The sequence below is a fragment of the Cydia strobilella genome, chromosome 18 (assembly GCF_947568885.1).
Source record: "Cydia strobilella chromosome 18, ilCydStro3.1, whole genome shotgun sequence".
NCBI classification, from domain to species: Eukaryota; Metazoa; Arthropoda; class Insecta; order Lepidoptera; family Tortricidae; genus Cydia; species Cydia strobilella.
The window spans coordinates 9,992,837-10,019,426 of record NC_086058.1 but is presented as its reverse complement, the minus strand read 5'-3'; the positions used below and the strand labels follow the sequence as shown (position 1 = coordinate 10,019,426).

The window sequence follows — 26,590 nt, the reverse complement described above, 5'->3', positions numbered from 1 at the left end:
TACAGCTGCAGCCGCGACGGCCGCCTATCGATTCGCTCCGTAACGTGTACGTTTCGTGAAAGTAAAAAGTTAACTTGATCGAACACAATGCGGTCTGAGCTGTTTTCCATCGGAAACGAACCCGCTTTCTAGGTCGTAGCCGGGTAGAAAACTTTTTAATGAGTTCCTTAACTCTCCTCCTACAGTCATATTTTTTTATCTAACCTGTCACTAACTTTAGTTTTGAAGATAAGTTTAAATTTAAAAATACCCATCTTTGGTTAAAGTTGAAACTATTGCCTGACCGCATAAAAGCTTTCTGTGGTAACCTGACAGCGGTTACGGATGGCATGACAGGCTACAACGCTGCTACGGCGCTACGCTGCTACGTCACCGCTGCTACGTGTGCTACGACGAATGAATATAAATAAGAGCCAAATAATATCAAAATGTCAGCATACAGCTGAATCTCGTCTCCAGCGATTCTTATACGAAGGTTTCATTAAACTAGTCGTTTTAACGAAATGCCTCCTACTAGAGTAAAAGGAATGAAACAGTGGAGCAACGTCTAGAACGATTGAATTTACTCACATTTATGGTTGTATAAAGTTGATGTTCTGTTTTCTTTATTGTGAGCCTGGGACGGCCCTCGGGAAGCCTCTAAGACGTCTCGGAAGGCCTCTTAACAATTAAATATTGTAAGATTTTTTTTTTGTCTGAAATTAATAATCATAATCATTTATTTCGTAAATGCCCACAAAACATTACACGTCAGAAACAGTTCGAGAAAGGAAAATACATTTTCTATTATTAAAATAAATTACAATAAAGAAAATTCATTTTAAATAAATTACATAATACAATGTCAGTGTTAAATTAGTAATAACAATAATGAAAAATAATAACAGATTAAAAATTACAATTAAAATTCACACAAAGTTCACGTATGTCATAGAAGGCATTATTAATTAACCATTTCTTTAATTCTTGGTAGAATGAATTATTATTTTCTATATTTTGAATGTCACTCGGAATGGCATTGTAAATATACATAATTATGTTTTACGTAATTGTTTGCTGATTATGGGGAAAATGGTAAAAAAAGTGTCTGTGAGATACGGACGGACAGACAGACATGACGAATCCATAAGGGCTCCGTTTTTTGCCATTTGGCTACGGAACCCTAAAAATATAACATCGATTTTCACTGCGAAATCAGTGTTAGAAGTTGCATAAGCTAAATCATATTTATGTAATTACATATATAGGTATATAATTTTCAGTAAGAGATATTTGAAAATTTTTACTACAATCAGAAAGGATCTATTTGTGATATACCTATGATAAAGTTTTTAAATATAAAATAATTACAAACCTCGAAAAAAATGTTCAAAATCACATACTAAAAATCATCAACTTTTGGATTTTTCCAAGTTTTCCGACATTTCGGCTTAAAACTAATGTATTTTTTATAAATTAAAATACTGCGTAAATTTGAGTAAAAAATCGGAAAACGGATTAGTTTTACTATTGAAATAATATATGTACAATAAATTTAGGAACTAATTGATTTTATCTAATTATGTATAGGTATATTATTAGATGTTATTGTTGTGTAGTCTGCATCCATCACTAATTAATAGATTATGAAAATTGATATTCCGAAATAAATTATTATTTAATTTAATTTTAATTTATGCATTTAAGGGTTAATTAAAAAATATTTTGAGATCAAAATTAAGCCCCAAGCCTTGATACGATACTGAAATAACGCCAAGCCTATTATTTACTATACATGTGCTTCATTTCTCATTTAAATATATCTAAATTAATAAATTATCTACTATGCTAAATAAAGCAAATTTCCAAATCGCGCTATTAACATATATGTATATAAGTGGGTTAAAATCGTCATGCGAGATTTTATTACCTATATTGTTTGTTTGTTTGTTACAAGTGTGTTAGACAGTCACAGCTATGTATTAAATGTCGCGTCTTGAAAACTGTCCTTTACAAGCTGCAAATGCAAAAGAGAACGAATAATTTATGTAACGTTCTGAACTGCCACTAGACACTAGAGAACTCAAAAGGAAATAGCAACCTCTTTGCTATACACTTTTCTTGAGAGAATTTCAACTTCTAGCCAAGGTTTATATGAAGCTACGTAAGGTACGAAAGGTTTGAATTGCAAGTTTAGTGGAAGTAAACTCTGTTTCATTATTTAAAGCCTTCGCAGTGCGTTCAGTGAAGCTGTGGAATGAGCTGCCAGTTTCGCTCAGACAGGCGCAATCGCTTGCGTCGTTCAAGGAGAGGTTAAAGAAGCTATGGTTATTCTGATTGATTAATGTGCCTATATTTGTATTGTATGTTGCTTTATATTTTTCTACTTCTTTCCAATTTTTAGTGTATTTTCCCCATTCCTTTTTGTGTAATATATTATATGTTTATCCTATTAATTTTGTATGTATTTATATCCTTTATCTTTCTGGTACCTTGTTGTACATTTTGCTACATTTGTCACCCTCTTTTCACTTTCTCCTCTCATCTACTCAAAGGTTAACTGGAAGAGATCCCTCAAAGGGATAAGTTCGCCTTTGTACATCTTATTATTTGTACCATGTAATTTTTAATATGTATATTTGTACAATAAAGAGTTTACTACTACTACTACTTAAAGCATTGATTACAAATAACCATAAACGTTATGAGGAAATTTATCTTTTCGATTTTTTGGTTTACATATGAATAAATATCTGGGACACCAGCTTTGCTCAAAAAACAAAAACTCAAAAATGCGCGATTTCCCAGAAGTAATAAGTAACACCGTGTGTATATATATATATATATATTGGTAGTGCCTTTATACCAATATTTAAGCGGAAAAAAAAGATGCGGGGAGATATGTATGGGAGCCCTCAAGACACCAGAAGGGAATTGAAATATTAAGTGGACTGTATCTAAAATTAACGAGAAGTACTTGTTTGACGCTTAGAATTAAGGGTGTTAGAAGAAATGCCTGCGCACATACCTTTGGAGCTCGTTGTGTGTCTCTTCGGCTGGCCAGCACTTCATAAAACTTTCACCAAGACTTCAGCGTCAATCACGTGTATCACATTCACTCCAGTTCAACAGTTTTTGCTAGTTTTCACACATTTTGATTTATTCAAATTAGAGACGATGCTGTTAGTCAAGCATCAATTCGGGAACTGACTTCGCCAAGATGGCGTCTCATATAAGTGCCGTAAAACGAGACGGCGATACGGCTTTGTGCGCGTTGGCAAGGGATAGGTAGCTTGGAAGGGTTTAGAGCGTTTTCACAAGTACCTACATTTTTAAAGTATTAAGAAAAAAAATAGCTACCTTAAACAAAAAATATCAAATTTGAAACTCAACATCCCCCCGGCCTTGAAGGAACCCTTCAAAGAAAAGGAAGGGGAGAGCAAAAGTGCTCAAACTATAATAATATAATCGCGGCATATGGTCATTGTGCCAAGTTACTTGCTAAGTTCGTAATAAAAATTCAAACAAAAAATTTACCGAACACCACAACCAAAGAAAAAAGGTTTAAATAACAATGCACAACAATCGTGCTAATAACTAAGTAAGTTACGTAAAACGCAAGTATAAGCTAAGCTAACTTAAGTATTATATTTAATTGGTCTATATTAGACGTGAACTAAACCTAAGATTCTTAACTAAACATAAGACTACTATTGAGTCGGTAACGGACATAACCGTATGACGGGACGTTTATACGTTCCAGTCTTCGTCTTAACTTCCGCCACGCGTACGACTCCGTCTTGGCTATTAGGATAGACGTTGGTTATGATTCCTAATGGCCATTGTAAAGGCGGGGCGTTATCAACGCTTAATATTACTACGGTACCAATTTTAATTGGATTTGAGGGAGTATTCCACTTTTCCCGTTGCTGCAAATTATGTAAATACTCCGATTTGAATCTCTTCCAATACGACTGCACTAGCGAGTCCATTAATGAAAACCGAGACAGTAAGTCGGGGCGTTCATCAGATAAATCAGCCGCGGGTAGAAATTCCAACAGAGACGTGGTCAAAAAATGAGAAGGGGTAAGCGCGAGCGGTTCGGAAGGGTCCGAGCTTAAAGCATACAAAGGTCGACTGTTGAGCAAAGCTTCTACCTGAGTAAGGACGGTTTCCATCTCCTGAAAGGTTAGGATCTGCTTTCCTATGACTCTAAACAGTAAGGTCTTAGTGATTTTTATATTAGCTTCCCATATACCTCCGAAATGGCTAGCGGTAGGAGGATTCATTTTCCAAGTGATACCATGTTTCGCGAGCTCGTCGCTGAAAGACTTATAGTAGTCGTCCGATTGTAAAACATCGTGAAGCTCTTTAAAATAAGCTTTTGCGGATACGAAATTCGTCCCGTTATCCGAGTAAACAAAGTTACAGGGACCTCGTCGCGATAGAAAGCGCTTGAAAGCGTCTATGAAACATGCAGAAGTTAGATTTGAGGCCAATTCTATATGAACGGCTTTAGTTACAAGGCAAATAAAAAGGCATATATAAGCCTTAACGCTGCGTATGCCGCGTTTCCGGTAAGGAGTAACATACAGGGGTCCAGCAAAGTCTATACCTGTATGCATAAAGGCTTTGCATTGCTCTAAGCGACATTTCGGCAAATCTGACATAAGAGGAAAAGTAGGTCTAGGATTCAACCTAAAACAACGGTTACATTTTTGAGTGCGGTGCCGAACAATGCGACGCGAGGAAATAATCCAAAATTTAGTTTTTAATATAGCAACTAAATGCTGAGGCCCTGCATGCAGGTTTTTGCGGTGATAGCAATCAATTATTAATTCTACTATATGACCTTTTTTAGGTAGAATTATAGGGTGCTTAGATCCATAATCCAGCGATGAGTTCGATAAGCGACCTCCAACGCGTAAAATCCCATCAGAAAGGAAAGGAAACAGTTTCTGTAACTTTAGCGAGCATTTACGTCCTTTAGAAATGGACTTGATGTCAGCTGAGAAGTGTGCATCTTGTACCGCTTTTATAATTTTAAGTTCAGCGGTATTTAGGTCATTAGCGGTAATTACATCATATCGCGGCAGCTTCTTCAGAAAACGAAGCACATAAACAGTAGTTCGAAGAAGTTAGTTCCAAGTAGAACAACGGAGGGCGAGCGTTAATAGAGGATGTTCAATTTTAGTAACCTCCATGGTCACGTGGGACAAGGTTTTCTCCTCGGGCAGGTGTGACCGATTCGGAACGAATCTTTGTATGGGCCAACACTCTGTAGGTTGTGATAACCAAGCGGGTCCTTTAAACCAAAGCTCATGCTGGAGCAATTGGGAAGGAGTAAGACCACGTGACACGCAGTCACCGGGGTTTTGCGAGCCTGCAACGTGATATAAGTTGTCAGGTGAAATATTGGTTTGAATTTGCGAAATGCGATTCGCAACGTAAGTGTCAAATCTATGTGGAGAGGCGACCGACCAACATAAGGCGACCTCTGAGTCTGAAAATGCAAAAATATTATTTATTTTATGCCTATTCGACATGGTGTCGTGAACTTCCTTAAGAAGTTTAGAAAGAAGTAATATCCCGCAAAGTTCCAAACGAGCAAGAGTAATTTTAGGTTTAGCGGAAGCTACTCTCGATTTCGAACAAAGCAACGTGACCACAGGCGGCTCGTTGCCATTCACGACGTGGGAATATATTACGCACCCATATGCGGATTCGCTGGCATCGGAAAAACCAACCAACGAAACTTGAGACCTCATCTCAATGCCTAAATGTCGAGGAAAACTAAGGCGAGATATTTGCGGTAGCTCGGCTAAATATTGTTGCCACTGCTTAACAATATGCGAGGGGGGCTCTTCGTCCCAATCGATAGAAAGAAGCCAAAGCTGCTTAATTATCAATTTGGCGTACAAAATAACTGGGCCGACGAGTCCTAAGACATCGTACAGGCGTGCGGTAGCCGAAAGAATGGCGCGCTTGGTACAAACGGACGGAGGACTCGAGATATCAAAAACAAAGCTGTCTCGTGCAGGTAACCATTTCAAACCTAAAACCTTAAAAGTACTTCCATCGTCGAAGGAAATAGATTTAGATTGTCGGTGCGACTCAGGTATGTGTTCGAGCAATTCGCGTGAATTGGAAGACCATTTGAGTAAATCAAATCCACCTGCTTTGAAAAGGACGATCAATTCGTCTGCTATCTTAACAGCTTCCTCGGGTGAAGAAGCAGAAGAAGCAAGGTCGTCCATGTAGACATCTCTTTCGAGCACAGAGGCTGCCTTCGGCCATTTGTGCCGCTCATCGGCCGCTAACTGACGTAACGTCCGAATTGCCAAAAAGGCTGAAGGTCGAAGTCCAAACGTCACTCTCGTGAACGTTAACACTTCGAGCGGGTCGGTATCAGAAAACCGATATAAAATCCGTTGGTATTTGCGGTGCGAAGGGTTCACATAAATGCATAAGTACATTTGTTTTACATCAGCGAAAAATGCTGTTTTATAAATGCGCACATTTAATAAAATGTGAAAAATATTAGCCTGTAGGTTACATCCGGTATGTAAAATATCATTTAAAGATAAACCTGTATCTGTCCTTGAACTTCCGTCTAGGACAGGTCTCACTTTTGTACTTATTTTATCGCTGCGTAATACAGGGTGGTGCGGTAGATAAAATCCACGAATATTAGATTCGTCATCAGTTGACGCGCGGGTGAGTATACCTTTATCAAGATAATCGTGAATAACTTCGTCGTATCCAGACTTAAGATCAGGATTTTTAGCGAATTTCTTTTCTAAAAGTAAAAAACGCCTTTTTGCGGTATTAAAAGAATCGCCCAATGTCTGAGGATTGTCTTTAAACGGAAGGTCCACCGTATAACTGCCGTCAGTATTACGGACAGTGGTAGAAGTGTAAATATTTTCACATTTTTGATCTTCTGGACTCAAAAAGGTACGCGAAGGTATCTCTTCTACTGCCCAAAAGTTCTCAACGAGCCTATGAAGCGGATCGCTAGTAAACGCGCAAAGCGTGCGAGAAGCGGTGGGCGGGTTAGCTATAGCGGCGTCACCCATTATTACGTACCCTAAGGTCGTTTCTAGCGCGGTAGGTATTGTAGGATCCGAACTCTCAATTTTCCTAGACAGCAATATTTTGCAATAAATATTAACCCCTAAGAGTATATCTATGGGTCCAGGTTCCGAAAAGCCACCGTCGGCGAGCGGTAAGTTGCGAGCAAAATCAATAACCTCCTTATTTACGCGCGAGTCGGGTAACTGTGAGGTTATGCGATTTACTATCAACGGACGGATCGAATATTTATGTGAATCATCTAATAAAGATGAAAAGGTGAGCGCGGTATTGCCCTTTGTCTTGAGAGCTATTTCTCCCAAGCCAGAGGCTTCAGTAGCGTGTAGCGGTTTATTTATAGCAAGCGCAAGGCGATTGCAACAAGCGAACGTAATATAATCCGACATTGATCCCGGATCAATTAATGCGCGAAGGATATGCGTGCGGTTTAAGGAATCAATAACCTTAATTTTAGCGGTTGCGAGTAAAGCGGTAGTTAGGCATGGACCACTATTGTCCTTACATGCCATTGTGCGGATGGACGCGGAAATTACCTCACGAGGAGGTGGCAAGCTATTTTCGACCTTAACTGCGGCAATTGCAGGGTCTATATTAGCTTGAGCGGGGTTATCGGCCCGTGCAGCTGAAAAGGCTGGGGTCGAGTCATAAGCGGTAGCGGGTGCGGGAGTAACAACATTATTTGTTATTGCGGGAAAACAATTATTAGAAGCGGGTGCGGATACCACTGCACTAACGTTGCAGTGAGATTTCTCTTTCGTATTAAAATGTAACATCGTATGATGTCTTAACGAACAATGAGAACAATGATGCTTGGAAGTACAAGCTAATGTCTTATGTTTCACACTTAAGCAGTTATTGCAAAAAGAGTTTGATTTTATGAAATTGAACCTATCGTGCGGTGTCATTTTATTAAAAGATTGACATGAATATAAATGCTCATGTTGTTTATTTTTACACAATGAACATTTATCGCTGGCGCTTGTGCTATTGGCCGCATCTGTGTTTACAAACGACTTAGTTTTTTGTAACAAGCGTTGTTTAGCAGAATTATCAACCGGTTTATTAATTGTCGCATTTGGCGAACGAGATAAAACTTTATTTTGTTCTTTAACAAATTCAATCAAATTTTGATAAGAGGGAATTTTCTCTTTGCGGTATGTAATTTCGAACAATTTAATTGTATCGGAATCCAACTTTTGCAGCGCTAAATGTAAAAGCATGAAGTCGGTTAAGTCATTCAGGTGCAACTGCTTAAGGGCTTCTACAGACGAGTTAAATTTATTTATAAACAAATCCAAGCCGGCGGCGTTGGTTGCGGTTAATTGTTTAAATGTTAGCAGCTGATTAAAATACGCTGACGCTAACGAACGTGGATCATCGTATTTTTGTATTAATGCGTTCCAAATTATTGGATAATTTTCCGCGGTTGTGGGCAAGCCGGAGCAAACATTTGCTGCATTGCCAGTTAATTTGCCAACTAAATAGTACACTTTTTCGCTGTCAGTCAGCGATGCGTTTTCGTGAATAATACTTTTAAACTGTTGGTAAAACAAAGGCCAGTTTTTGACATCTCCGTCAAAAGAAACTAACTCCAATTTAGGCAGGCGGCATTTTGGTTTCGACGAATTTGCCGGTTCAGAGGGAACCTTGGATTCGTTATCTATCAGAACTTGCTTGATATAACAATACATTTCCTCAAAGGCCGTCCATGACTCGTAATCTATTTCTGAGTCAGGATGCAATTGTAATTGCAATAAATTATATGACTCCAAAACGGCTTCGTAATCTTCACGCAATTTATCTAAATTTAATGCACTCGTGTGAAATGGCCTATATTGAGTAGCATCGGTTTCCGCCTTATAAGCAAGTTCCAAGATGTTTTCTACGCGCTTGTATATAACATCGCGCCGAACTGTATAGAGGGCAAGCTGATTTTTGTTTGTATCGCTATGAGCGTCCTCGCTGCCTTTTCCATTCTTTGTTTGTTTTGTCATTCTTATTGGGTATGAATAAGTTTTGCAATAAAACTAAATTAAAACGTCGTAAATAAATAGTGTACCTACGAGTTATTTGTATGCAGGTGTAGTGTACTATTTAGTATAGCAATTTGACTAAACGTATTTATGTGAATGGAATATAATATATGCGGTTTAAATAAATGAGTTCCCTTTAAAAATAGGTATACCTAACGAATACAAGCCGCGAGTCAACGACGTTATATAGCGAACGGAATATTTTTCTACCCGAAATATTTGAGCGAGCGGTGTGACGTTAACTGTGCCGTGGAACGTGCAATCGTATAGGTGCGAAACGAGCGGAATAAATGAACTAGCCGAACAAATCCGAACTATCACGAATGAATTGAAATAATTATTTAGACTATTTCCAAGATGGCTAACAATTATGGAATGTGAACAAAGAAAAAGTGGAACACGTGTATAAGTATGTTTGTCATAAAATTAAAATAAATTAGGAAATAACCTACGATCTGTCGTGCTTAGCAACGCGGAGCGGAAACAAAACGAAATAACTGCCGATGCGGGAGATATAATAGGATAAATGACAGTATATTTCAGTTACGTAAACACAATGACCATATAGTTAGCGGTATATTTATGACAAATGGATATAGATCCGGTTCGAAGGACCAAAAAATATGGTAGTGCCTTTATACCAATATTTAAGCAGAAAAAAAAGATGCGGGGAGATATGTATGGGAGCCCTCAAGACACCAGAAGGGAATTGAAATATTAAGTGGACTGTATCTAAAATTAACGAGAAGTACTTGTTTGACGCTTAGAATTAAGGGTGTTAGAAGAAATGCCTGCGCACATACCTTTGGAGCTCGTTGTGTGTCTCTTCGGCTGGCCAGCACTTCATAAAACTTTCACCAAGACTTCAGCGTCAATCACGTGTATCACATTCACTCCAGTTCAACAGTTTTTGCTAGTTTTCACACATTTTGATTTATTCAAATTAGAGACGATGCTGTTAGTCAAGCACCAATTCGGGAACTGACTTCGCCAAGATGGCGTCTCATATAAGTGCCGTAAAACGAGACGGCGATACGGCTTTGTGCGCGTTGGCAAGGGATAGGTAGCTTGGAAGGGTTTAGAGCGTTTTCACAAGTACCTACATTTTTAAAGTATTAAGAAAAAAAATAGCTACCTTAAACAAAAAATATCAAATTTGAAACTCAACATATATATATATATATATATATATATACTATAAATACTTACAAGAAATTGCTCGTTTAAAGGTATAAGATAGTTATTAGGTGCAAAAATGGTGCATATTATCTCATCAGTGACTAATAAGTAATCAGTACTCGGTGTAGTTTTCTTTTCATATTACTTATTATAACATCACACGAGGTGTTTTTGGCTCACTTAGTACTACAAGTAGTAGCAGTAGCAGTACAAGTTACGGTGAGCATCAAAAGTATTTGCGTATCAGACTATGTGTCATAAGTATCTACCTAAGGCAAAAAAATAAGTGCATTCCCGTTGCCAGGGAGGTTTTGGGATTATACAGAGCAACTTTTACTATGGGACCAACCCCGAAATCGCAAAAAAAAAATTGGCTTTTCATACATTTTGGCTGGTCCATTTTCTATGGGAGCAGTATAATCCCAAAACCTCCCAGGTAAAGGGAATGCACTTATTTTTTAGCCATCCTGTATATGGATTCCATATACAGAGTTTCTGTATCACTATCATAGTGAGTTATATGGCCGTAAAAAATTCTTCTGACGGAATTTGGGTCCGCATTTGGCATTTAAATATCACATATCCTTAACTTTCAGGAACAGCTATGACAATTTAGACCGTCTGTATAATCTCATTTCGCTCGCTTGGGCACAGACAACAGGTTTAATTGTTCCATATTATGGAACAATTAAACTATTACAGATACATTTGAACGCTACCTGTTGATATATATCTATTTGGAAAAGTACCTATTCCAGTGTGGCAGATACTTTTGGCGAGTTGTTTCATACGCGTTGTTTACTCACTCGTACAGTCAGTATCAATAAAACAACGGAACCAAGTAGTTGAACCTAATCCACATTTCTGCTCTGAGTGAATGCTATTGGTTTATACCCCCGCGCTCTTTGGAAAGGCATCCTAATGTATATTATTTGCTGGTGTATGGTTGTTCGTATATAGGTTGCATATTGCGGTTGACCAGCGCGGCTCGCAGCCCTCGTGTTCGCGTGCCGGCGGTGCGTGTGCGGATTGAAAACGTATAACCGCTAATATACCTACGCCTAATATAGTATGTAGTAAAGTTTAACTCTTCTGTTGAAATTGTGGTTTTTAATAATAGGTATCTTATGCTGGGCTTGGTCATTCTCTGAGAATATGTCTGCGGTTGCATAGTAACTATTTATTAATCTGTGGTTGCGTCTAATTGCCACGACTCTATTCATATATTTTGTATGGGTCGCGGCAATCAGACTTGAGAATGAGCGTGCTATGAATGCTTGGGATAACAGCATCTATCTTGCCATATAATGTAGACGCAAAGATAGATATAACTCCGTAATAGATGGATACAGTCTAAGGAAAAAACGTGCCTCGAAAATCACGAAAATTTGATTCTCGATCAGATGGCGCCACTAGTTTTTGCCTACTCTCGTATAGAGGGCGTTGACGGTTTCGTTTGTTATTTATAATTTTAACGCATATCAGTGAAAGAACATGGGTCAAAATCATATAAAAATAATTAATGCAAATAAAACAATCATTTTTCATATTTAAATACATTTTAACGTATTTTTATAAATCTTTATTTTTAATCGCACTTAAACTATCGTGAGACATATTTCAAAATATTTCATCAAATATTCATCAGCGCGTGTGCAACGAGCGACGAGGCGGGCGGCGCGGGCAGTGCACGACGTACAACCGCCGCGGACACTCGTGCCTGAGGATGAATTCCCAAAGAATCCGAAACATGTCGCCAAAAGCGACTAAACATAATGGTGAGTAAAAACCGTACTGATAAATATTTTGATCTTTATTTTTAGTTTTAAAGTATGTCGATAGATGGCAGTGAATTTACAGTGGTTACAAAATTTGGTAGACGTCAGACGTTACTGTCCCAGGTACATGTCACCTTCAAACTTACAGCTGAGTAATAGAGGTGTCATGGAGCATTAGCACGTCGAGCAATGGTACCGTAAAATGGGGGAGTAGGGTTCGCGGGGAGAGTTGGGTTACGAATGGAGAGAGAAGGTATGAAAGGGGGGTGAGATAGTATTTTAAGGCTACTGCTACAAAAATAACGTATTCCAATTTAAAATAGAGCTATAGTAATACTCGTAATAAAAAAAATCGATCCAACAATCTTCCTAAATCACTTTTGTATGATAACCCATCTCACCCCAATTACGAGGGACTACGGGGTGAGGTGGGATTTCCTGTTTATCGTCAAAGTTATGAAATGGAACTACCCAAAATAAAATAAAAACTAAAATACAAACGTCCGGAACACTTATAATATACATTAGTTTGCATATGTAAAAATAAAATGTTATCGAAATTTTGAATGTCAGTTTTGTTTCTACTCACCCCATTTTACGGTACGTTTGTTTTACTGGAAATGGAGCACTTTAATATTACTCATATTACTTAAGAGTTATAAGTAATCAAATGACATGTGATTTGAGTAGGTGCTTACTTGTTCATTCATCGGTACCTAGGTTAGGGATTTATATGCTACGATAGCATTCCACAAGCAACAAGTACCTTCTTACATAGCATTGGGGTTTCTACAAATCTGTAGGAAATGCGGATAGCGTTTGGCTTTTCTTTTCGTAAAAGGATTGCAAGATAGGACGCTTAAATGGCAAACGGTGGAAATATTGCATTCTATATGGACTTTACTGCACACTTGTAATAATATACGCAATACCAACACTTAGCTCAAATTAAATATATGTAATATCTGGAAGACCGAGCTTTGCTCGATAAACATATAATACTCACAAATGCGCGTTTTCCCAGAGATAAGACCCAGCTAGATCGATTGTTCGCCCCCGAAAACCCCCATATAGCAAATTTCATCGAAATCGTTAGAGCCCTTTCCGAGATCCCCGCAATATATAAATATATACAAGAATTGCTCGTTTAAAGGTATAAGATTTTTTCAACAAACCTTTTTTACCTACACGTTTGTTATGAAACGTTTTCGATAGATAACGGGAAACTCATGCCTGGGCTACGGTGTAGCGCTATAACTATGAGAGCGATTTTAAAGGATATCGGACGTAGTTAGCTACATCCGCGTAGGTAGCTACATCCGCGTAGTTAGCTACATCCGCGTAGGTAGCTACATCCGCGTAGGTAGCTACATCCGCGTAGGTAGTCAGGCCGTGGGTGCGCGGGCGCCGGCTTTGGCGGTCACGCACACTACAACAAGCAATACTTACTTACTTACTTTTATGTAAATCCAATTATGACGTGTAATATGAAATATTATTATAAATAAATGAGTATGAGTATGAGTACTCAATATTTTATTGCAAATTCACACAGTAGTTGTACAGGTGGTAAACTTATAAGCTAGGTCTTTGTGAACCCTGTTGGGCACTGCAATATACTATAATTTACAATTCCTAGGAGAGAAGAATTTGTGATTAATTATCTTATGCCTACACATACGCACACAAACAAAAATATTATCGATCTGACAGCTAACGGGGGGCTCCGACATGGTTAAATTTATCGGAAACACATCTGACAATGTGAAAACGCTCTAAGAGTATTTTTGCAAAAAATGTGAGCTAATGCAAGCAACCTTTTTTTTTGGAATCAACGCTATTATTATCTCAATAAGAAACGTACTTCTAAGGAAAAACTATGAAATAGTTATTCTAAGCACAGTCCAGCTATGTACCTTCCTATGAACTGGTCTGAAATAAAATTTATAAGCATAAAAATATTAAGTACTTAACTACCTAAATAGGATGGCTATCAATTTAAATAAAACAAAACTCGGTTGTGGTGAAATAGAATAGAAATTATTGACAGTCACTATTAAAGCTTTCTCTTATGTTATCTATCTCAAATAGGTATAGTTGGTCAAGCAAATCTTGTCAGTAAATAAGAACAAAAAAACCTATACTCATCCTTTTCTTTCGGGTGCTGGTACTAGTGTAAGACAAAGATAGTATGATTCTCTCTATGTTTGAAATGAGACAGTCCTGACAGACTTTTATAAGTACCTATTCAAATATCTTTCATAAGATATGAATCGTGCTTGATAGCCGCTTTCCAAATGTCAATGGCAATGAGGTAATATCTTCATAAGGTTGGTACTGTATATATTATTCAACAATCCTTTATCAAATAAGTTGAGTCCTATCCTATATTGAAGTTTAATTTTTACTCACTTGCCCTCAGGATTAACTTTACTGGTTCCCCATGGTCTGTATATAAGATACAAATTCGGCCACGTTTACGTACTTACGGTCGTAAACGCTAGGGATACTAAAACGCGGGCGGCATTTTGGTCGCGTTTCATGATAATAGCCCCTCTTTATTTTATGTACTCGTACCTATCTAGATTAAGGGAAATCGGTAGGGGCTAATATGGCCGTTTTGTCGGCGAAATGTCAATGACATTTTACTTGGGTTAGTATAAAACAGTTGTCTTCAGCAATCAGAAAATATTATAGACAAAAATGGTGATTGCGCTTGACAGTATATCATATCGCTTATTTTAATCTATGACAAACTGTCATTTGTTGAATAGGAAAATATACTACAATAATAGTCTACATCCATTTCCGTTAAGGTGATGATGTTAAGATTGGTGGCCGTATGAAGATGTATGAAGACTTCTCAGTCGGGGGCAATGAGAGAATCCACTGAAAACGAATATTTAAGTTACGTATCTACACGCTTTACCTACGTATTTACTACGAAAAAGCTTCACAAATCATAACACTCGATACTATACTAAATACTAATCAAATTTATTTCGTTGGTATGCACCCATACGAGTGGACCACAATGTGACTGACAGGCTAATTCCAACTTACATTATGATATCAAAATGATGTCTTCTTGATTCGCACGTGCATGTCGCTCATACTTGTTCGTACATTTATTGACAATGATAACAAAATGTAATGTTTGTTAGTTTAGTAGTATATACCTATATGTTAGCGGCTTTCCAAAAATAGAGTAATAAAGTGCTCATTTCTAAAAAGTATTATGATCTAACTTCCCAATTTAACTTTAGTTAGAATGAATAAATCATTGTGACGTCACTACCGGTCAGCCCACCTGACCAGCAGGTAAAAGCGGTCAGGCTTGGACGGGTAATGATCTAATAAAAGGCCGGGCACCTCATTGAAGAGACGATTATTATCTGAGCAGCCTTAGGAGTAAGACAGCCTGTGCTAACAAATGTGTCCTAAAAAGTGTATTATTGATACTTGCTGTACGATGGTGCTCCTAATATTACCAAAATAGCTAGTGCTGATAGTTTGAAAAGTGTGTTGTATAAAGTTATAAATAAACGATAAATACTAATAGTTTTTTACAACGAAGTTTCTTTTCTTCACCGAAGACCTCAGCCCTCCTACTACAAATTCCCACGAATAGCGCTCAAAAGGAAGCCGAGCACTAACATATTTTATGTAAATAAATGTTGTATTATTATTATTATTTTTCTAAAATGCCATATGTACTTGCCATAGGTACCTACAATATGTACCGATTAAAAATGTTAATCCAATATCAATATTATGTGCGTCCCGCTCTCACATGTAGGCTGCCCGCAACGCGAAATCTACGAGCTTTCTATTGCAGCAACTAAGTAGCAATGCCGAAGCTAAGTACGAGAACATTGTAAAGTGGGTTACATCATTCCATAATGGCGTAAACTAAACTTTCATACCTCAAATTTATTTAATATGTAAATGAAATCGCGCCTCGTATCTGATAGTGTTATTTTAGCTGGCGATTGGAACGTGGACTTCTTAACAAATTCTGTACAGAGAACATCCCTTATTGATATTCTATCACCGTATTGTGCTCAAAATATAGTGGACTTCCCCACAAGAATAGACGGGACTGCAAGTACGTCAATTGACTGCGTAGTCACTAATATCGACATGGATATAATCAAAGCTCTACCACTGTCAACAGGTATATCGGATCATGATGGTCAACTTGTGAAATTGCAAGTCAAGAATGCGACTCCACGCGCTAGATTTAAAGAAATACGTTTCTACACCGATTCAAATATGCGAGATTTTATGAACACCTTGCTATCCTATGATTGGGAAACCATTTTAGATAAAGATGACTCCGAAAATATTTTTAACGTTTTTTTTAATAAGTTTATTTTTGCTTTAAATAACCATTTCCCTCAGAAAATCATTAAAACTACGAAAGGAAAAAGATTACCATGGATGACAAACGAGTTAAGCAATTTACAAAAAGACATAGAAGACTTGCACCATCTACAAAAACAATTCCCAAATATCTCATTTAAAAATCGGATTAAAGATAAAAAGATCATTAGAGACAGTACTTTTTGGGATAGCAAGAAAAAATATCTGGAGCAGACTGTATAAATCAAAAAATCCGAAAAAGGAAGTATGGTCAATAATAAAAGAGGAGACTAATAAAGCAGTTGAAGAATGGGAATGGCAATTAACAGATAAAACTACCGGCAAAGTTATTCCAAATCACGCGGCCCCAGAACACATCAACAATTACTTTAGTGAAATAGGGTCGCAGGTCGCCATCAATAATGTTCCCGATAATAGAAAGGCATTGAAATATCTGATAAATTATACATCTGAACAACTGGAGTGCAAAATCAGTACCGTAAGCGTAGACGAACTAATGAAACTTGCTAGTGCTAAAATTAGTCAATCCAATACTAAGGACCTTTATGATATCTCAGGCAAATTGGTGTATGCGGTGTTACACACATTACACATGGAAATAACACATCTTATCAATAAAATCTTAGTATCAACAGTGTACCCAAGTTCTCTCAAGCAAACCCGCATATGTCCTATATATAAAGGCCAAGGAGAAAAGTCTGATGTTGAGAGCTATAGGCCCATTACCATAGTACCTACAATATCAAAATTAATTGAAGCGATTTTGTCAAATACCATTATCAGGCATGTAACATACAATGGTGCACTTTCAGATGCGCAATTCGCTTACCGACAGGGTCAATCAACCACAACTGCGACACATCAATTTATAAAACATGTTTGTAAGTGCTTGGATAGTAAACTGAAAGTAGCAGGGATATTTCTAGATTTGTCAAAGGCCTTTGACACCGTAGACCACGTATTACTTCTAAAAAAGTTGGAAATATATGGTGTCAGGGGTCAAAGCGGAGAATTAACCAAATCATTCTTATCAAACAGAAAACAATCAGTTGAACTAAATATAAATGGAATGCGAGTAAGATCTTCCGCTAAGGATATTTCAATTGGCGTACCGCAGGGATCCGCATTGGGAAATACACTATTTCTCATATTTGATAATGATTTAACAGCTTTGAATATTGATGGCACGATCATGTTATATGCTGATGACACATCGATCATAGTGAGTGCTGAATCACTAGAACAATTAGAAATTAAAATTGCTAAAGCCATACACTTGTGTGAAGATTGGTTTAGTGCAAATGGCCTTAAACTGAACTCCGATAAGACGAACATAATGTTATTCCACCCCACAAAACCAACATTATCAATAAATGTAAATCTAGGTAATAATAGACTCCTGCAAACAGTAAATGAAGTTAAACTACTAGGTTTTCGGTTAGACTCTGAACTAAAGTGGAATAAACACATAGAAATGGTGTGCAATAAAATGGCAAAGGGTGTTTATGCATTGAAACAGTTGAAAACGTTGGTATCGGATGATAGCTTGAAAGAGACCTACTACGCTTACGTTCACTCAATAATATCATATGGAATAATTCTGTGGGGGGGCTCTTCTGATAATGAACGCGTCCTGAAGATGCAAAAACAAGCAATCAGAGTACTTGTTGGTGCAAAGTTTAGAGATTCTTGTAGAGAGCACTTTATAAAATTGAGTATTTTAACATCTATCTCAGTTTACATAATGGAGGTAATCATGCATATGAGAAAGAACATCCACGAATTCAAGACACGGTCTCAATGCAACCCTCGCCATACCAAAAGATCCCTTGATATAGTACCGAATGTGTACAGGCTGAAACTTTCAAAACGCTTGCCAAATGCAATGGGCTGTGAACTTTACAATAAACTACCTTACCATGTGAAGAATATCGAAAGTGAGAGTTCTTTTCGTATACGCCTGAAAACGCTGCTATTATCTCGCACACTGTATAGCGTTAAAGAATACCTCACAAATGACTACTCCAAATTTGACGTCGATTTAAAGAAAAAATAGTGTAAGTAGGTAAATATAATTTGTCCTTAGTTTAAGTTCAAATAAATTGTAATGTACATATGTACTTATATAATTATGAATATTATGATGTTTGACGATAATTATTTAAAATACGTATAAGTTTGTGATACAAATTTGTGTTGTGTTTTTATAATGAATAAACAAAAAAAAAAAAAAAAAAAAAGATATTACGTTGTTTACCAGGAACCACTTACTGTTCGTGTGTCGGATGCCGGGGCCGTTCTAACGTGAATCATCCTTTAACCAAGCCACACTGTATACTAAAACTTCATTTCTAAGCTCTCACACAGTCTATCTATACCAACCGTAATAGTAGTATAAAAAGTCTACGGTCAAAGTTAGCCAACGCTGTGGCTTCATAATCCCGTTAGATCGATTCTATCGTCGATTGGCCACAAAGTAAGTACTTTTACAGTACTTTGATTTACTACTGAACAGGATAACGAGGCACTGAAATATTCGTAAATTTTTATTCTACAAGATAATACAGAGATCACAATAAATTATGTCATAACCTAATTTAAATGTTCTAAAAAACAATCTCACGCATGACATTGATACCATCCTGGTCTGGTTGTGCTCTCTTTTCCCTCAGGTTACCACCATCTCATTAAGTTGAATACTTTTGCGATCTTACTCAGGGATTTCTGCGTAATTAAGGTTTCTCGACTAGAGATAGATTTGTCGATTGAAGAGGTCAGGCTATTACATTTTGTAGGTACCTACTGTTTATGACTTGACTGTGAAATAACAAACTCAATGCTAACGTCGTGGTTGTCGCCGGCTTGCTTGGGCGCCTGCCAGGTCGCGCCGGACCATGAACTTTATTAGGCAGACGGCCCTCTCGATTTACACCCCAATATATTTGCATCTGTGACCATAAGGGGGCCGTTAAACGATTAAGTTTGTCAAGCAAGATGCTGCGCAGTGTCCAAGAAAGTTGGCAGAAAAGTTTAGTGTAGGATCTAGCACGGCTTCAAGGCGCACAGCAGAATGGTAATTTCTCTTTGACACTTGGAGAAACAGGGGTGGAATGTAAGAAATTCAATAAAACTTAAGTAATATCCGTCGAATTCATGTATCTTAAGTCAATATTAGAATGGTTACAAAGAGTTCGTAGTATGACGGATATTATATGACTGTTTAGATGAGTTGCTGAGTGTATGCAATTCCGCTGTGGACGTAGTTCACCATCATGCTGACCCAAGAAGAGAGCGTGGCGACGACACCAGTGTCCTCGGGCGTGTTCACCATTATGGAGACGACGCCGTTGTTAAAGATCTCGCCGTTGATCTGGGGAGTGTCGGGAACCTCGGGGAGCTCCCCGACGGCAATCGGTTCCGGGACTACTCCGGGGGCGACTTCAGGGGCACCGGGCTCAGGCATCTCGATTGGGGCAGGGACGACCTCAGGGGCAGCGGGCTCGGGCAGGACAACGGGGTCAGGAGCCACCTCAGGCGTAGCAGGCTCAGGCAGCACGATGGGGGCGGGGATAACCTCAGGGACAGCGGGCTCAGGTTTAACTACGGGCTCAGGCACCACCTCAGGAGTACCAGGCTCCGGCAACACGATAACCTCGGGGACCTCAGGGACAACAGGCTCAGCAATTTCAGGCATGGCAGCAGCTTGTTCAGCTTCGGCGGCGGCGGCAGCCTCGGCTAGTCCTTGGGCGGTGAACGGATGGAGAGCGTTAGCGACGGCGGCTACCTCTCCATCCACGATTTCCTTCACTTTGACGTCGACGATATGCCCGATGTCCAAAGCCTCGCCCTCGGCTAAGCCGTTGACAACCACTTCCACGGCATCTCCGGAGGGATCCGCGGGGATGGGGTTGGCGAAGCCCACCGCAACGAACAAAGTCAACAGTAGAAGTTTCATGGTGTTTCACTTACCTAAAATAAACATTACTGGGTAATTAGTAAAGATACGTTTTCGGTAGTACCGAACTATAGAAGTAAAATAGTATATAAGTCATTGAATAAACTTGAGCTTAGGGTTTGTAATTTGGTTCTAACTTGTATGCAATTATTCGCACCCGACTCGAATACAATTCGGACAAGGATAAAAGAGTCTTATTTGAACTTCCTTACTTCAATATCACTGTGATATTGAAGTAATTAGTTATCACAGCCTGACTTTCTGGGGGCACGGCAGTGCCCCTGCCAAGTCGAGCAAAACAAAGAGGCATGGCCGTACCATATATCTCCTTTTTTCGTATCCATTCAGGCCATTTTCAACGTCCTGTAATTTTGTGTTGGCTTCAGCTGGAAACCTGAATTTTCAGGAGCATATAGGGCATAATATGGCTTAGATATATTCCCAAGAACATTCAATTCGAACTTGTAGTTTAAGAATTATTGCACGTCTAAGTTCCTCACGATCATTATAATTCTAAGGTACTTCAAGCAGACCAACAAGCTTTAAATTTTAAACATAGGTAAGTAGTTTTTAGCTTATCAAGCCATAAAAAAACCTACAAATATTGCAATATCAGTGACATTTTAAAGATTTAAGAACTGCATAAAAAAGTAACTGTAATAATTATATACAAAGTTACTTTTGCAGTTACAATATATTTTAATAATAAATTATATCATGTCAATATTATTTTACATGTCGTCTTACCTGCGCTCTTGACGAAGGATATAAGCCGTATGGAATACAACCAAATATCGCCAACATTAAAGCCGGCGATAGCTTAATCTCCATGGATTTAGATCAGCCAGCTCTATAAAAATGTAATGGTGATATATATAAGCAATAAACCGATAAGTAATAAACTACCTTTGTCAATGATAAAACTTCTATTGTCCTGTTAATTACTAGATATGCACTCCTACCGTATCTAAATTAAACCATTAATTATAGGTATAGGTGTACCTACATAAAACTTTATAGTTGGTATACATGCAAAGTTTTGTAACTATACAGGGTTGGGCAGATTAAGTGTCCTATTTTTGTAATTTGTAATTTTACTTAAATATAGCGGAACTTCTTTTAACTATATAATTTTTTATTATACGAGAATGCATGCGTCTATATGATTTCCAGACGTGAGCTTGATATATATTGTTTTTAATATTGTTTTGAATATGGACGCGAAATCTCAGCTCGTTGTAAATGTATACAAGCAAACATTCCGACCGTGCGAGATATTTAAGAAACTAAAACATTTAGATATTAATGTAAGGTTCATATCTCGGACCATTAAGCGATTTAAAAAAAAACAGGATTTTCAAGAATCAGGCCCAAACCTGGTCGAAAACCGTCTGTTCGTGTCAAAAATATAATTAAAAAGCGTTCGTGGGCGTATTCGGCAAGTAAACTCGCTGAAGATATGAAAATATCCCGACGACCAATGAGTCGTATATTACGACATGATTTGGGTTTGAAGGCATACAAAAAACAAAAAAAAAGATGGATGAACAGATGCCCTAAAAAATCTAGTGGAAAAAATGTAGGGACTTGCTAGCTTGGCATGAGGGCGATGAATTTTTTTTTTACCGGCGAAAAGATGTTTCACAATCAACAAAATGACCGTGTTTACGGTGCTTCATTGTGGGATATTCCAGTAGACAAATTATAGCCGTACAGCGGTTTCAAAGCGCATCGGCCGTCATGGTATGGGGTGCCATATCACCTCTAGGTCAAAGGGGTCAGAGGGGCAAACTACCACTATACTGTTCATGGATCGGGGAGTAAAAATTAACCAAGACTACGAGTATTATACTCAGAACCTGTTGCAGGGTCATATGCTAAAAAATATCCGAAAGTTGTATGGGGATGACTATTATTGCTTTCAACAAGACTGGTGTCGAACAAAGACAGATTTTATACCGTGGCAAGAATCGCCTGCATCTTCACCAGACTTGAATCCGTTGGACTTTTCTCATGCATCGGTTGGTCAAGATATGGGACGATATAACATATATGAGGTAGTGCGTGCTGCGTGCAACTCATTCTATGGTAGAATGCGTACAGTTGTACAGGTTAAAGAAGAATTAATTTTGTAAATATAGAGTATGCTTAAAATAAAAACAAGTTTAATATTGGAATTTGAAGTTTTGTTTTAATTTTATGGCTATTTTAAACTGGATCACTTAATCTGCCCAACTCTATAGTTACTCTGCCGCGTTGTAGAATCGCAACTTATGTATTTTCATGAAGAGGACCTAAGAAAAAAAAACCGACTTCAATGGGGAATGCCGCTGAAAGTTCACTTATTGTTGATGGTGCACTCTTAGATTCCAGACAATGAAATGAAAAAAACAGCATCTTTTGCCTAATTATGTAGAAAAGGAGGTAAAACGACCCACTTTTCTAGTAGCATTTCGTTTTTGTAAGGGTCGCAGCTCTAACCTAACCTAACCTACTTTTCTGATAACAGTTCTTTTCTGTGAGAATCGCAGTTCAAAAAAACACCCACCCACCCACCTAACCCACTTTTCTAGTAGCATTTCCGGGTCCGGGTCTGGGTCCGGATCCGAGTCCGGGTCCGTGTCCGGCTGTCCGGGTCCATGTTTGGGTCAGAGTTCGGTCCGGGTCCGAGTTGAGGTCCATGTTCAGACCCGGGTCCGGGTCCGAGTCCGGGTCCAAGTTTGGGTCTGGGTCCATAAGGAAGAGAACAAATCGCCAAAAGTGAACTATGTGTCATTGAAGAGTTCCATTCTGATCATCATCAGCAGTTCCACTTCATCAAATGTCACTTTTTTAAATGTAAATGCTGGATTTGTTGATGAAAATACAAAAATCACTATATGTATGCCTTTCACATTTGAGGAGTTCCCTCGGTTCCTCGTGGGTTTCATCATCAGAACTCAAGCTTGACAAAAATATGTCTTAAAAACTTAAGTTGCTTAACAAACATAACGAAGAGGACAAATCGCCAAACGTGAACTATGCGTCATTGAAGAGTTCCGTAATGATCATCATCAGCAGTTCCACTTCATCAAATGTCACTTTTTTAAATGTAAGTGCTTGATTTGTTGATGAAAATACTAAAATCACTATATGTATGCCTTTAACATTTGAGGAGTTCCCTCGATTCCTCATGGATCCCATCATCAGAACTGCTTTTTGACAAAAACGGGACCAATCTGTATGTATATACTTACAATCAAAAAAATAATTTTCAAAATCGGTCCAGAACATACAACCGAATTGAGAACCTCCTCCTTTGAAATCTTGAAGTCGGTTAAAAAAGTAACCGGAACATTTATTCTAGCATCTTAAACATTATTTAGGCGGTGGCACCAGTAATGGACAAGACCCAATTAGGATTTTTTTTTTCCGTAAACTCAATTTTTGTCCAAATACAAGTCATTATCTTATCTGTGGTCGAGCACGCAAAGGGACGTCAAGTTGTGTCAACCCTTATAATTACTCGGAGCAATGCTGAGCCGAACGGAGCCGAGAATGCCCGAAGGAGGAGTTTCGCAACCCTGATAGGACTTTCTTAGCTTCTATGGGGGAGCTAAATTTAAAGTTAGCTTGGGTGAGTTAGCTTAGGTATTATCTATTGTTCGACAGACTTATAGGTAGGTACTTTTTATTCAGTTTTTTGTTCAGTAACAGCCTTCACTCTTGCTTTAAAGAGACCGAGGTCATATTGATCAGGGAATACAGATGGCGGGAGCGCATTCCATTCCTTATATAATATGTCCCATAAAATAGCGATTTGTAATGCTGTTATATTGCCGTCAGTTTATCACGATGTCAGTGAAACGGCAACAAATGAGATCACTGCAAAGTGTTGCTTTTAACAGATTTACTCAACATTCCGTTATATTGTTCCGATGTAGACCAGTCAACAAAAGATTTCTGTCTAACGAGGCCGATTCTGATTTAAAAATTTGTTATGATTGTGATCTTGTTATGATACGACATTGATGATAGCTCACGCTGGCTGGTGCGCGCAAAATGCACTGGGGAGTCGTGTCTTTCTCGCACGTATAACGCGTGTCACGTGTGAGACTCTCATCTTGTGAAGGTCGTATCGGTCGTATTAATTTTCTCGACGCCGTGTCAAACACAAAAGCTGTAACTCGGACGCCACGCCACCGAAGTGTCAAAACTGAAATTGAACTTTATGCGAATGCACGATGGTCTATGTTGCTCTGTGGTCTGTGACGGATTAATCAGTCTTTGGCGTTGGACCTACGTTGCCGATATATCCGTCATTGGCGTCCAAAAGGTTAAATAATAATTAATGCCATAGCAGTATATGATAAAAATAACTTTATCCATTAGTCAAAATGTTACTGTGATAAGTGTGGTAACATTTCGAACACTTAAATATGACTTTGCCGTGATGAATCACGTAAAAAAAACGTAAGCGTAATTACACTGGCACTGGCACAAAAAAATATTGCATTTCCCTCAAGCAGTGGGGGGACACTCCTCCTTTCGGTCAAACTCAGCTCCGTTCGGCTCAGCATTGTTCCGATCAATTATTAGGGTTGGCATAACTTGAATTCCCTCTACGTGCACGACCACAGATAAGGTAATGACTTGGATTTTGACAAACCTAAATAGCCGAAAGGGATAGTGCCATACTCATACTCATACTCATATATTCACACTAACATATTAGAAAGGGACAGCATAATTCGATTCTGAATCGGTGTCAAACTTCGTGCTTGGAGGAAGTGTCCATTCTGCACGGTAGTACTATTACTTATTAGGTGCTTCAAGCTAAAGTCTGACATCTTGTTCACATGACTATTTTTTTCTGTTATTCTGTTTACGCTTACAGTGGTAGACAAGCTAGACTAGGCAGAGACTGGGCCTTTCTCAAAAAGGATATACCTACATTGATTAGAATAGATTACATAGTGTTGTGATTCAGCAAAACGTATGGCATTGACTGTATACAAGCGTTCTATTTACGACTGATCGTAACAGATCAGTTCACGTAAACAAAATAGATCTAAATGCGAATAACTATACTCGAGGCTTGTTCGGCCGCTCCCTAGGGCAATTAGCCTCATGCATGAAGTTTATATTTGAACGAAATATGTTTTATTCGGATGTTTGTTACCGTTATATCATGTTACAAATGCATTTCCGTTTTTAAATTACCATTTAATTACTTAAAATTATAAATAAAAATTACAAAAATTTGCCCGCGAAAAGCTAGTGAGCGAAACGCTCGAAACGCCACGTGACGTCACGCGTTCAACAGATTAGTGTCATTAGTAGCAAACGTCAGTTGGGCCGCCCAACGTGTGACGTCATCACGCTCTGTCGAATTCGCGCCAAAAATTATAAGCGTTTCAACCGCTCAAAAATTTTCAACATTTTTAATATTTTTTAATAAAATAATGTTAAGGTTTACAAAAGTATTTTTATCATTTCCGGTGTTCCAACGATATAAATTATGAATCCAAAAATAAAAATAAATACATGCATGGAGCTGATTACTTAGGATACGGCAACAATACGTAGAGTATATAGAAATAGGGGTCTGTTCGACTTATCAAATCAACAGCTGTAGCGTGACCTAATGTTTTTTTTTTATTTACATTAAAATTGACATATGGTGGAAATGTTACGCTCTTTCATTTGCTGAGTCGAATAGCCTCTAGGTCAAATCTGAGTACCTACTAATAAGAACAACGGCATGGGCTCAAAGTCTCACCCAATCCCATATGTCTGATTATACCGGGTGTTTTCTGTAACAGGAGCAACAAATTAAACTGTCAGATTGGTCAGTTTGAGGAGTACAGCCTCCAGTTTAATTTAATGCTCCTGTTACAGGAAACACCCGGTACCTAAGTATATGTATAGTTGTATTGTATACTACACTATTTAGAACAATCAGGATAATAAAACGCTTATACATATGGCTTAAATATTTATTTGTTAGTATAAACAAAATCGAGTAGGTACCCAAGTAGCAAAGTGACGTCAGCGACGTCATAATGACGTAACAATGACGACATTATGACGCCACAAAGACGTCGCTGACGTCATAATGACGTATAAACGCTACCTGGGTACATTTAAAATGGACATCAATAAATTAATGACATGATATAACAAAGTGGTTATGATACAGTATT

General features: G+C 38.2%; 1 protein-coding gene across 1 annotated transcript; it reads right to left on the bottom strand.

Annotated features, from left to right (window-relative positions):
• Positions 1–19,589: 19,589 nt before the first annotated feature.
• Positions 19,590–21,193, bottom strand: LOC134749230 (uncharacterized). Its single transcript, XM_063684117.1, has 2 exons — positions 21,153–21,193; positions 19,590–20,419 (listed from the first exon to the last, which is right to left on the bottom strand). The coding sequence occupies exon 2, from the start codon at positions 20,403–20,405 to the stop codon at positions 19,671–19,673; it is 735 nt and encodes a 244-aa protein (XP_063540187.1). The 5' UTR covers positions 20,406–20,419; positions 21,153–21,193; the 3' UTR covers positions 19,590–19,670.
• Positions 21,194–26,590: the final 5,397 nt, after the last annotated feature.

Excerpts from the sequence above, each read along its gene's own strand:
- LOC134749230 (XM_063684117.1), bottom strand. The coding sequence starts at position 20,405 with ATGAAACTTCTACTGTTGACTTTGTTCGTTGCGGTGGGCTTCGCCAAC.